This window comes from Schistocerca cancellata, chromosome 5 (assembly GCF_023864275.1).
Source record: "Schistocerca cancellata isolate TAMUIC-IGC-003103 chromosome 5, iqSchCanc2.1, whole genome shotgun sequence".
Lineage (NCBI taxonomy): Eukaryota > Metazoa > Arthropoda > Insecta > Orthoptera > Acrididae > Schistocerca > Schistocerca cancellata.
The window spans coordinates 115,822,917-115,836,496 of record NC_064630.1 but is presented as its reverse complement, the minus strand read 5'-3'; the positions used below and the strand labels follow the sequence as shown (position 1 = coordinate 115,836,496).

Below are 13,580 nucleotides of genomic sequence, written 5' to 3'. Positions count from 1 at the left end.
TATTAACTTAAAAATTAACAATATCCACAATATAGCTTTAGTATAGTATATGACATTGCATTTAAAAGTGGAGAACGCGAAATAATTACAAATTCCGCACAAACGTGAAACAATCACGTTTTCCTAGGTACAGCATCCTCTAGGTACAACACGTTGTCTACATACACATCTCTTTGCAGTTATGGTGTCTGATTGCCTCGTTACGTTATAACACTTCCACTGCTACTATACCATGACCTAAAACTAGGAGGCGGATCGTATAACGTACTATGTTGTTAAAGCAATTATGATAGAAAGCAACTGTGCTGTGTTACCCTGTGAAAGGAATTTAGTTGTGCTGACCGTGATAAACCTAATGGGGTGGCTTATAGGAAGTGAAAGGCGGAATTACGTAAATATTTAAACAGTAACAAACAATAATTTACCTATCCACAGCGACCAAACGATAACAAAACGGTCGCCAGCCTAATTAGGCATAAGAATGAGTAACATTCTTGTTCAAGAAACTGAAAATAAGTAACTTAAATGGGCGAACACAGCCTATACTTTTGTCTCACGAGATTGCAATGAACTCTGGCACATTTATATGTTCACATTAAGGTTGGAGCTGACAGAGCAGAAGAAACTATGTGCATAAATATAAAAGATAGTGATACACACTAATACCTTCAGGGCTTATACAAACTGAATGGTCTCAGTAACATTACTGTTAATATTCACTATAGAATCATAAATTGGACATAGGTTCAGTATTACTTTTCAAACATTTTCCTATTGACAAAAAATGGTAAATTTATGAACTGGGCACAGGTTAAGTTTCTCTCAGCTAAATACTTTTCTATTTAGAATGAAAGTTAAATGTATTTCACTAACAAAAAATTTATCAGTGACCTTTCAATAAAAGAAGTTACTGTTATCATAGACAGTGGTCTATCTATCAATAGTTATTTAGCTTAGCACAATAGACAAACTGTAGGTCCTGTTACACTATTAATAAGCACTTTCAATACATTTGTGAAAGAGGTACTTAGCAAGCATGAACATGTAACTATCCACAGTGGCAGTTCTGAACTTTTACTGTAGTGAGACACAAAATTGAGATATTTGTAAGATCCTTTCAACAAACAATATTAATTTTAGCACATTCTATTGCCATATTAATTTTAATGTGATTTCAATAAAGGACACTCGGTAAGCACTTCAGCGTTGGAGGGACCCTAAGTGGATATGTGACTGAGGATATATCACGGTAGGTACAAGAGTTCAATAACAATTTACCTAATATTTGAGTACACTAAAACATCCTATGAGCTAATCCTTCACTGTACATTACTATAGCTCTTTTGTTCCATTACAGTGATTGCGCAATTTGGTGGCGAGTGCATGTTGGTAGGTGGATTTGCAGGTAGAATTACTGGACTCTGTAATGTCTTGGTGGCGATGATAGATATCAATTCCAGTGTAACTCCACCTAGTTACTGCATCCATCTGAGGCTTCGGCACATTGGAAAGCACAATTCACAACCTTTTCGTGAGCTGTTGGTGGTTCAGTAGCTCATTCGCGACTGACTCTCCCTTCCACCTTTCCATTCATGCGAACCACATTTTGCGCGCGCTACGAAGTTCAGTTCCCGAGGGGAACCACACCACCTTTTACATACAAAATACCTAAGAAAACTAAATGCAGGTCATTACGGCAAAGAATCACTTTAAAGAAAACATATCGTTTGCACATATTGGCAGTTCTGCACAAAATTATTTAAATAAAAATATTCAATTTTAAAAATATCCAAAGAAATTATATGAGAAAAACAAGAAAACAAAATATAGGCCGGCCGCGGTGTTCTAGCGGTTCTAGGCGCTCAGTCCGGAACCGCACGACTGCTACGGTCACAGGTTCGAATCCTGCCTCGGGCATGAATGTGTGTGATGTCCTTAGGTTAGTTAGGTTTAAGTAGTTCTAAGTTCTAGGGGACTGATGACCACAGATGTTGAGTTCCATAGTGCTCAGAGCCATTTGAACCATTTGAACAAAAAATATAATTTCCTCATATTGTACATACACTACTGGCCTTAAAATTGCTACACCACGACGATGACGTGCTACAGACGCGAAATTTAACCGACAGGAAGAAGATGATGTTATGCAAATGATTAGCTTTTCAGAGCATTCAAACCTGCAACGTGCTGACATGAGGAAAGTTTCAAACCGATTTCTCATACACAAACAGCAGTTTACCGGCGTGGGCTAGTGAAACGTTGTTGGGATGCCTCGTGTAAGGAGGAGAAATGCGTACCATCACGTTTACGACTTTGATAAAAGTGGGATTGTAGCCAATCGCGATTCAGGTTTATCGTTTCGCGACATTGCTGCTCGCGTTGGTCGAGATGCAATGACTGTTAGCAGAATATGGAATTGCTGAGTTCAGGAGGGCAATACGTAACTCCGTGCTGGATCCCAACGGTCTCGTATCACTATCAGTCGAGATGACAGGCATCTTATCCGCATGGCTGTAACGGTTCGTGCAGCCACGTCTCGATCCCTGAGTCAACAGATGGGGACGTTTGCAAGACAACAACCTTCTGCACGAACAGTTCGACGACGTTTGCAGCATCATGGACTATCAGCTCGGAGACCATGGCTGCGGTTACCCTTGGCGCTGCATCACAGATAGGAGCGCCTGCGATGGTGTACTCAACGACGAACCTGGGTGCACGAATCGCAAAACGTCATTTTTTCGGATGAATCCAGGTTCTGTTTACAGTATCATGATGGTCGCATCCGTGTTTGGCGACATGGCGGTGAACGCACATAGGAAGCGTGTATTCGTCATCGCCATACTGGCGTATCACCCGGCGTAATGGTATGGGGTGCCATTGGTTACACGTCTCGGTCACCTCTTGTTCGAATTGAAGGCGCTTTGAATAGTGGACTTTACATTTCAGATGTGTTACGACGCGTGGTTGTACCCTTCATTCGATCCCTGCGAAACCCTACATTTCAGCAGGATAATGCACAACCGCATGTTGCAGGTCCTGTACGGGCCTTTCTGGATACAGGAAATGTTCGACTGCTGCCCTGGTCAGCACATTCTCCAGACCTCTCACCAATTGAAACTGGCTCGTCACAATACGCCAGTCACTACTCTTGATGAACTGTGGTATCGTGTTGAAGTTGCATCGGCAGCTGTCCTTGTACGCGCCATCCAAGCTCTGTTTGACTTACGGCCGAGGTGTATCAAGGCCGCTATTACGGCCAGAGGTATTTGTTCTGGGTACTGATTTCTCAGGATCTATGCACCCAAACTGCGTGAAATGTAATGACATGTCAGTTGTAGTATAATATGTTTGTCCAATGAATACCAGTTTATGATCTGCATTTCTTCTTGGTGTAGCAATTTTAATGGCCAGTAGTGTAGAAATTCCGCACAAGCATAAAAAAATAAAGTTTTTCTATGTACAGTATGCTCTAGATACAACACATCGCCTACATACGTATCCCTTTGTAGCTATGGTGTCTGGTTGCCTCGGTAAGTGACGCTACCTTTGCACTGCTAAACACGCGCTTTACTACCTGCTACCAGCTGATACTGCATTGTGTGTGTGTGTGCTGCAGACGTCGAACGACGGCAACACGACGACGAGCACGCTGTCGTGGGTGGCGAGCAAGGAGGACGATGGCCGCCACCTGTCGTGCCGCGCCGAGAACACCGCCGTGGGCGGAGACGCGCTCGAGGACGGCGCGCAGCTGCGGATACACTGTAAGCGGCCGGCGCCGGCACTGTGCGCGCCCCGACCACGCTCCAGCTGCTCTGCGTGCGTTTCCCGGCGTACAGAACGTTCCACCACTTTCTGAGCGCCGTTCGAGACTGCTTAATCGTTTCTTTCGATATTTCGGCTCGTAATCGTACTCCCATTTCGATAGTTAATTTGTGACTCATTTCCAATTGATGGAATGATACATGAGTAAATGCGCATGTACGAAAAACAATTCAGACGGGACAAGAGAGTCAGTCGTAGGTAAACTTGATGCTTCCGAGAGTAAAATATAGGAAGCACCGACGCAGGGGATTTACATTGCCTTTGTACTACGCCCTTAATTATTTAAGCGCATTGCCTGAAGGGCATGAGGAAACAGAATGAAACGTCTTGGGTTGAGTGGATATTTGGTGTTATTTCAGTGTTCATAATGACGCATAAAATTTGCAGAGGACTTGGAAACGTTCCATCACTTTCTGGGCGCGTTCGAGACTGCTTAATCGTCTCTTTCGATATTTCGGCTCGTAATCGTACTCCCATTTCGATAGTTAATTTGTGACTTATTTCCAATTGATGGAATGATACATGAGTAAATGCGCATGTACGAAAAACTATTCAGACGGGACAAGAGAGTCAGTCGTAGGTAAACTTGATGCTTCCGAGAGTAAAATATAGGAAGCACCGACGCAGGGGATTTACATTGCCTTTGTACTACGCCCTTAATTATTTAAGCGCATTGCCTGAAGGGCATGAGGAAACAGAATGATACGTCTTCGGTTGAGTGGATATATGGTGTTATTTCAGTGTTCATAATGACGCATAAAATTTGCAGAGCACTTGGAAACGTTCCATCACTTTCTGGGCGCGTTCGAGACTGCTTAATCGTTTCTTTCGATATTTCGGCTCGTAATCGTACTCCCATTTCGATAGTTAATTTGTGACTCATTTCCAATTGATGGAATGATACATGAGTAAATGCGCATGTACGAAAAACAATTCAGACGGGACAAGAGAGTCAGTCGTAGGTCAACTTGATGCTTCCGAGAGTAAAATATAGGAAGCATCGACGCAGGGGATTTACATTGCCTTTGTACTACGCCCTTAATTATTTAAGCGCATCGCCTGAAGGGCATGACGAAACAGAATGAAACGTCTTCGGTTGAGTGGATATATGGTGTTATTTCAGTGTTCATAATGACGCATTAAATTTGCAGAGGACTTGGAAACGTTCCATCACTTTCTGGGCGCGTTCGAGACTGCTTAATCGTTTCTTTCGATATTTCGGCTCGTAATCGTACTCCCATTTCGATAGTTAATTTGTGACTCATTTCCAATTGATGGAATGATACATGAGTAAATGCGCATGTACGAAAAACTATTCAGACGGGACAAGAGAGTCAGTCGTAGGTCAACTTGATGCTTCCGAGAGTAAAATATAGGAAGCACCGACGCAGGGGATTTACATTGCCTTTGTACTACGCCCTTAATTATTTAAGCGCATTGCCTGAAGGGCATGACGAAACAGAATGAAACGTCTTCGGTTGAGTGGATATTTGGTGTTATTTCTGTGATCATAATGACGCATAAAATTTGCAGAGGACTTGGAAACGTTCCATCTCTTTCTGGGCGCGTTCGAGACTGCTTAATCGTCTCTTTCGATATTTCGGCTCGTAATCGTACTCCCATTTCGATAGTTAATTTGTGACTTATTTCCAATTGATGGAATGGTACATGAGTAAATGCGCATGTACGAAAAACAATTCAGACGGGACAAGAGAGTCAGTCGTAGGTAAACTTGATGCTTCCGAGAGTAAAATATAGGAAGCATCGATGCAGGGTATTTACATTGCCTTTGTACTACGCCCTTAATTATTTAAGCGCATTGCCTGAAAGGCACGAGGAAACAGAATGAAACGTCTTGGGTTGAGTGGATATATGGTGTTATTTCAGTGTTCATAATGACGCATTAAATTTACAGAGGACTTGGAAGTGTGAGTCCATTTAGCAGAATTATGTTCCACGGCCCACTGGTCTGCAATGTACAGATTTGATTGGGAAGCATCACATAAGGCCGTTGAATTTTCTTCTCATTAAAGCTGTCCCAAAATTGTTGTAGCGGCTTCATTGACATCATGAATACTGGCACTGGGACAGAGTTAGCGTTCGAGCCGGTCCTACACATATTCTGTCGTGGAGAAATTTGGGGTTCTCGTCGCAGGTGTACAAAATGTACATCTGATCTCGTCTAATTTATTTCTGGCCAGACTTCTCTCTTTTACCATAGATTTTTTTATGTCTGTAGGTGGCCGTTTGTGATATAAAATCGCTGTGTACACATTTCTCTTCACATAATTTGTCGATTTCCAATTGGTTTTACCTCTAATTCCAGTCCATATGCATCTGTATAAAAACATTTTCGGTGTAGCCGAAATGTAGCCTCGTATCTTATTAATTAAAACGAAATAATATCGCTGCGCAAAGAGACTTATTACTGTGCTAACCTCTAATGAACATGAGCGCCTAAACATATTCAACATGTTCATCATCTTCTGGGCTTGAATCTAGGACGACACTACTTGACCACCATGCCGATACTTCATACAGATACACTCCTGGAAATGGAAAAAAGAACACATTGACACCGGTGTGTCAGTCCCACCATACTTGCACCGGACACTGCGAGAGGGCTGTACAAGCAATGATCACACGCACGGCACAGCGGACACACCAGGAACCGCGGTGTTGGCCTTCGAATGGCGCTAGCTGCGCAGCATTTGTGCACCGCCGCCGTCAGTGTCAGCCAGTTTGCCGTGGCATACGGAGCTCCATCGCAGTCTTTAACACTGGTAGCATGCCGCGACAGCGTGGACGTGAACCGTATGTGCAGTTGACGGACTTTGAGCGAGGGCGTATAGTGGGCATGCGAAAGGCCGGGTGGACGTACCGCCGAATTGCTCAACACGTGGGGTCTCCACAGTACATCGATGTTGTCGCCAGTGGTCGGCGGAAGGTGCACGTGCCCGTCAACCTGGGACCGGACCGCAGCGACGCACGGATGCACGCAAAGACCGTAGGATCTTACGCAGTGCCGTAGGGGACCGCACCGCCACTTCCCAGCAAATTAGGGACACTGTTGCTCCTGGGGTATCGGCGAGGACCATTCGCAACCGTCTCCATGAAGCTGGGCTACGGTCCCGCACACCGTTAGGCCGTCTTCCGCTCACGCCCCAACATCGTGCAGCCCGCCTCCAGTGGTGTCGCGACAGGCGTGAATGGAGGGACGAATGGAGACGTGTCGTCTTCAGCGATGAGAGTCGCTTCTGCCTTGGTGCCAATGATGGTCGTATGCATGTTTGGCGCCGTGCAGGTGAGCGCCACAATCAAGACTGCATACGACCGAGGCACACAGGGCCAACACCCGGCATCATGGTGTGGGGAGCGATCTCCTACACTGGCCGTACACCACTGGTGATCGTCGAGGGGACACTGAATAGTGCACGGTACATCCAAACCGTCATCGAACCCATCGTTCTACCATTCCTAGACCGGCAAGGGAACTTGCTGTTCCAACAGGACAATGCACGTCCGCATGTATCCCGTGCCACCCAATGTGCTCTAGAAGGTGTAAGTCAACTACCCTGGCCAGCAAGATCTCCGGATCTGTCCCCCATTGAGCATGTTTGGGACTGGATGAAGCGTCGTCTCACGCGGTCTGCACGTCCAGCACGAACGCTGGTCCAACTGAGGAGCCAGGTGGAAATGGCATGGCAAGCCGTTCCACAGGACTACATCCAGCATCTCTACGATCGTCTCCATGGGAAAATAGCAGCCTGCATTGCTGCGAAAGGTGGATATACACTGTACTAGTGTCGACATTGTGCATGCTCTGTTGCCTGTGTCTATGTGCCTGTGGTTCTGTCAGTGTGATCATGTGATGTATCTGACCCCAGGAATGTGTCAATAAAGTTTCCCCTTCCTGGGACAATGAATTCACGGTGTTCTTATTTCAATTTCCAGGAGTGTATGTGGTACGTGTCGTCTACCATTGTCCTGTTGAAAAACGCCACCACGATACTCTCGAAAGAATTGTATGTTGTGATGACGTAACATGTCTGTGACGTACCATTTTTCTGTCATACTTTCCTCAATCACTACCAGCCGTGACCTGAAGGCATACCAGATGCCGCCCCACACCACGATGCCAGGAGTAATACCGCTATTCCTTTCCAAACCATTCAGAGATGGCAACCAGGTCGCTCTCATATTTGCCAATGGTGCACAATGCGACGCTGTTTGTCAGTAGTCCGTACTTCCCAGTCACCACTCCAAACGCACCGTTCCTATCGTGGTGTTAACGGCTGCCTATGCGAGGGACCATAATTCATCGCTTCTAGTCTCCGACCAATGACGCAGACTGTTGCAAGGAATCCATTACTCGTCCTCGGATGGCAGGCGCAGATGCGAATGGGTCACGATGTGGTTGTTGCACAATATAGCGACCCTCTGTTATGGTTGTGAGACTTGGTCGGCCGGAACCTTGACGAAAAGTGTGCCTGCAGACTAACGATGGGCCACAATCACATCCGAATGCCCAACAAATCTGGATTCTGCACGATCCGAACATTTGGTGAAAAGGAGACTTCAATAAGGTCGCTTTCAAACTTTCTCAGAGGTTGATAACGCTGTCTCACACGAATACGAGTCATCTGTGTGTCGTTCAAAGTGAGCAGTCGGCATACGATCCCTTTCACTACACAAATATCACTACCAGGCCTGGTAAAAACACTTATTAATACTGGTGGCCATTTCAATTATCGCAGAGAATTTCAACATTTATAATTTGCATATTCGCCGATGGAGTGTAAGTGTACGCAGCTATAAGGGGAAGTCGAAAGATAACAAGAGTTACAGAAAAAAGTAAGTAAACTGCTGATTATTTCAAAAGTAATTGCCATAGCTCTTAATACAATTATCCCACTGTGAGACAAAATGGTCATTGCCTTCGCACAGAAATGTTTTCGGTTGTCCACGGAACCATGATCTTACTCAGACGTACACCTTTTCGTCCGACCCCACATTTTGCTAAGGTTGTTTCGAATAGGGTGCAGAAGTTTCGCTGGCAAGCCCTTACAATCTTCCATACACTCCCTCTTTCTTCCCCATTTAATTTCCATATTTTTAAAGCCCTGAAGGAAGTCATTCGTGGCCCTTGATTTGCGTCGGACGATGAGGTGCACGCCTGGTCATAATCATGGTTCCGTAGGCAGTGGTTCAGTGATGGCACTGACGGTCTTACCTCATAGTGGGATAAATGTTATGGCAATTACTTTTGAAATAATAATTCCGTCTGAACAGGCCTTGAAAGTTCCAACGGTACCGACCGGCCGCCGTGTCATCCTCAGACCACAGGCGTCACTGGATGCGGATATGGAAGGGGCATGTGGTCAGCACACCGCTCTGGCAGCCGTATGTCAGTTTACGAGGCGGATGCCGCTGCTTCTCAATCAAGCAGTTCCTCAGTTTGCCTCACAAGGGCTGAGAGCACCCCGTTTGCCAACACCGCTCGGAAGACCGGATTGTCACCCATCCAAGTGTTAGCCCAGCCTAAAGAACATCTACATCTACGTCTACATCCATACTCCGCAAGCCACCTGACGGTGTGTGGCGGAGGGTACCTTCAGTACCTCTATCGGTTCTCCCTTCTATTCCAGTCTCGTATTGTTCGTGGAAAGAAGGATTGTCGGTATGCCTCTGTGTGGTCTCTAATCTCTCTGATTTTATACTCATGGTCTCTTCGCGAGATATACGTAGGAGGGAGCAATATACTGCTTGACTCTTCGGTGAAGGTATGTTCTCGAAACTTTGACAAAAGCCCGTACCGAGCTACTGAGCGTCTCTCCTGCAGAGTCTTCCACTGGAGTTTATCTATCATCTCCGTAACGCTTTCGCGATTACTAAATGATCCTGTAACGAAGCGCGCTGCTCTCCGTTGGATCTTCTCTATGTCTTGTATCAACCCTATCTGGTATGGATCCCACACTGCTGAGCAGTATTCAAGCAGTGGGCGAACAAGCGTACTGTAACCTACTTCCTTTGTTTTCGGATTGCATTTCCTTAGGATTCTTCCAATGAATCTCAGTCTGGCATCTGCTTTACCGACGATTAATTTTATGTGGCCATTCCATTTTAAATCACTCCTAATGCGTACTCCCAGATAATTTATGGTATTAACTGCTTCCAGTTGCTGACCTGCTATTTTGTAGCTAAATGATAAAGTATCTATCTTTCTGTGTATTCGCAGCACATTACACTTGTCTACATTGAGATTCAATTGCCATTCCCTGCACCATGCGTCAATTCGCTGCAGATCCTCCTGCATTTCAGTACAATTTTCCATTGTTACAACCTCTCGATACACCACAGCATCATCTGCAAAAAGCCTCAGTGAACTTCCGATGTCATCCACCAGGTCATTTATGTATATTGTGAATAGCAACGGTCCTATGACACTCCCCTGCGGCACACCTGAAATCACTCTTACTTCGGAAGACTTCTCTCCATTGAGAATAACATTCTGCGTCCTGTTATCTAGGAACTCTTCAATCCAATCACACAATTGGTCTGATAGTCCATATGCTCTTACTTTGTTCATTAAACGACTGTGGGGAACTGTATCGAACGCCTTGCGGAAGTCAAGAAACACGGCATCTACCTGTGAACCCGTGTCTATGGCCCTGTGAGTCTCGTGGACGAATAGCGCGAGCTGCGTTTCACATGACCGTCTTTTTCGAAACCCATGCTGATTCCTACAGAGGAGATTTCTCGTCTCCAGAAAAGTCATTATACTCGAACACAATACGTGTTCCAAAATTCTACAACTGATCGACGTTAGAAATATAGGTCTATAGTTCTGCACATCTGTTCGACGTCCCTTCTTGAAAACGGGGATGACCTGTGCCCTTTTCCAATCCTTTGGAACGCTACGCTCTTCTAGAGACCTACGGTACACCGCTGCAAGAAGGGGGGCAAGTTCCTTCGCGTACTCTGTGTAAGATTGATCTGGTATCCCATCAGGTCCAGAGACCTTTCCTCTTTTGAGCGATTTTAATTGTTTCTCTATCCCTCTGTCGTCTATTTCGATATCTACCATTTTGTCATCTGTGCGACAATCTAGAGAAGGAACTACAGTGCAATCTTCCTCTGTGAAACAACTTTGGAAAAAGACATTTAGTATTTCGGCCTTTAGTCCGTCATCCTCTGTTTCAGTACCATCTCGGTCACAGAGTGTCTGGACATTTTGTTTTGATCCACCTACCGCTTTGACATAAGACCAAAATTTCTTAGGATTTTCTGCCAAGTCAGTACATAGAACTTTACTTTCGAATTCATTGAACGCCTCTCGCATAGCCCTCCTCACACTACATTTCGCTTCGCGTAATTTTTGTTTGTCTGCAAGACTTTGGCTATGTTTATGTTTGCTGTGAAGTTCCCTTTGCTTCCGCAGCAGTTTTCTAACTCGGTTGTTGTACCACGGTGGCTCTTTTCCATCTCTTACGATCTTGCTTGGCACATACTCATCTAACGCATAATGTACGACGGTTTTGAACTTTGTCCACTGATCCTCAACACTATCTGTACTTGAGACAAAACTTTTGTGTTGAGCCAACAGGTACTCTGAAATCTGCTTTTTGTCACTTTTTCTAAACAGAAAAATCTTCCTACCCTTTTTAATATTCCTATTTACGGCTGAAATCATCGATGCCGTAACCGCTTTATGATCGCTGATTCCCTGTTCTGCGTTAACTTTTTCAAATAGTTCGGGTCTGTTTGTCACCAGAAGGTCTAATATGTTATCGCCACGAGTCGGTTCTCTGTTTAACTGCTCAAGGTAGTTTTCAGATAAAGCACTTAAATAAATTTCACTGGATTCTTTGTCCCGTCGTTATGAACATTTGTGTCTCCCAGTCTATATCCGGCAAATTAAAATCTCCACCCAGAACTATAACATGGTGGGGAAATCTACTCGAAATATTTTCCAAATTATCCTTCAGGTGCTCAGCCACAACAGCTGCTGAGCCAGGGGACCTATAGAGACATCCAATTACCATGTCTGAACCTGCTTTAACCGCGACCTTCACCCAAATCATTTCACATTTCACACTTCGCTGCTCTGGCGGGAAGCGGTGGGACCACTGCGGCAAGGCTGTTGGCTTCGAAATAATAAACCCTTTGCCTGTCCCTTATATACTGACATCAGACCATGTCTTTTGGGTTGCTAAATTTCTTCGCCAGGCGTTGTAGAAGTTAGGATGTCAGCCAGTAAAGACTCAGAACACTAATTACTCAGAGAGGGCAGACGTGAGAGGAGTGTTTTTCATGATTCATCGAACTGGAATCTTTCCTCTGTGTTAAATGGGTTGTCTACTGCTTGTAATGCTGTAGATTCCTTGACGACGGAATACCAACTGGATTACGTTATGGCCAGTATCTTGAGTTTCCTGCAATCTATGGAATGTCCAATAGTAATGTAAGGATTATCCACTGGAGATCCGTCGCGCTCCAGAACGCTGGTGTGTCTCTCGTGTTAGTTTCATTTTTCTGTACGGTTCGTACTGTTATTCCTATGTAATTTTTACCGCACTGCATAGAAACGTTACAAATACCAATTCTCCCTGAACAGTAGCAGTCTTGGTCAGTGGTCTAAAGGTCACATCCACTTTTAATTCTTCATTACTCTGGCAACTTTTGACAAAACATGTCCCACATTCGGTATGAATGAGCTTACATGCGTGCCCTAAGAAACCACCCTTCTGAGTCTAAGAGTAAGTAATACATCCAAAAAAGGTAAGCAATTATTCAACTTATGTTACGTCGTAAACTTCATATTTTTTATAAATGATTTAATTTATCGGTGCCGTGAAGCCCAACTATGAATGTGTCATCAATCTACCTCTAGAATATTGTCAGTTTTTAAGTACTGCTCCCCTGGATAAAAGCTAAAAGATGATGGAACAGGCTGAACGTGCATTTAGACACCAGTGTTAATTAGAGGTTAGTGCGGTAGTCAGTAGCTTTGTGCAACGATGTTATTTCGTTTTAACTAATTATGTAAGAGGGTACTTTTTTGCTATACCGAAAATGGTTTAGAAACTGATGTATTTGGACTGGAATTACATCTAAAACAAATGGAAAAGCGACATACTTATATGAAGAAAAATTCTTACACAACTATTTTATATCACAAACACCTACAACTACAACAATCCATAGTAAAAGATAGATTTTTGATCAGGAATAAATTAGATGAGATCAGATGTACTTTCTTTTTCCTTGGTCCATGTAGTGAAATTCGTCTACGATGCAGCACATGTTAAAATTAAGAATATGCATTACATTATTAAAGAAAAAGAATAATGTTCCATATTTCCTTCCACAGACCTTAAGGGAAGTGGCCCTCATTGATACAGAGTAAGTTTAAAAATATGTAATGTATTCTCATTTAAGAATCAACAAAAAATTTGTCGCCAACATGTGAACGTATAAGGATCAAGGTGCATAAGCTAAGTGAGGTAAGTCTTATTAACAGTCACGTATCATCAAACGGTAAGCTTTTTACAACACTTACTTAAATTGAACATATTACTTCACGGAAGATATGCAGAAGTCGGACTCTAAGTGACACATTATTTAGTATATTAATAACAATTTCATCAAAACAGCAGAAGGAACTGACAATCAATAAAAAAATTTAGGCTCCTCTTTAACTAAATTTTGTTAGTAGCAAAACTTTTGTAGCTGTTGGTAAATTACTAAAAATATTA

At 43.9% G+C, this 13,580-nt stretch overlaps 1 protein-coding gene across 1 annotated transcript in view; it reads left to right on the top strand.

Moving 5' to 3' along the window:
• The window catches only part of LOC126188388 (hemicentin-2-like), a 761,121-nt gene that overhangs the window by 498,738 nt on the left and 248,803 nt on the right, over nucleotides 1–13,580 (top strand). The window contains exon 7 of the mRNA XM_049929988.1: nucleotides 3,617–3,761. Coding sequence (XP_049785945.1) covers nucleotides 3,617–3,761 — 145 coding nt within the window. The remainder of the gene's footprint in view (nucleotides 1–3,616; nucleotides 3,762–13,580) is intronic.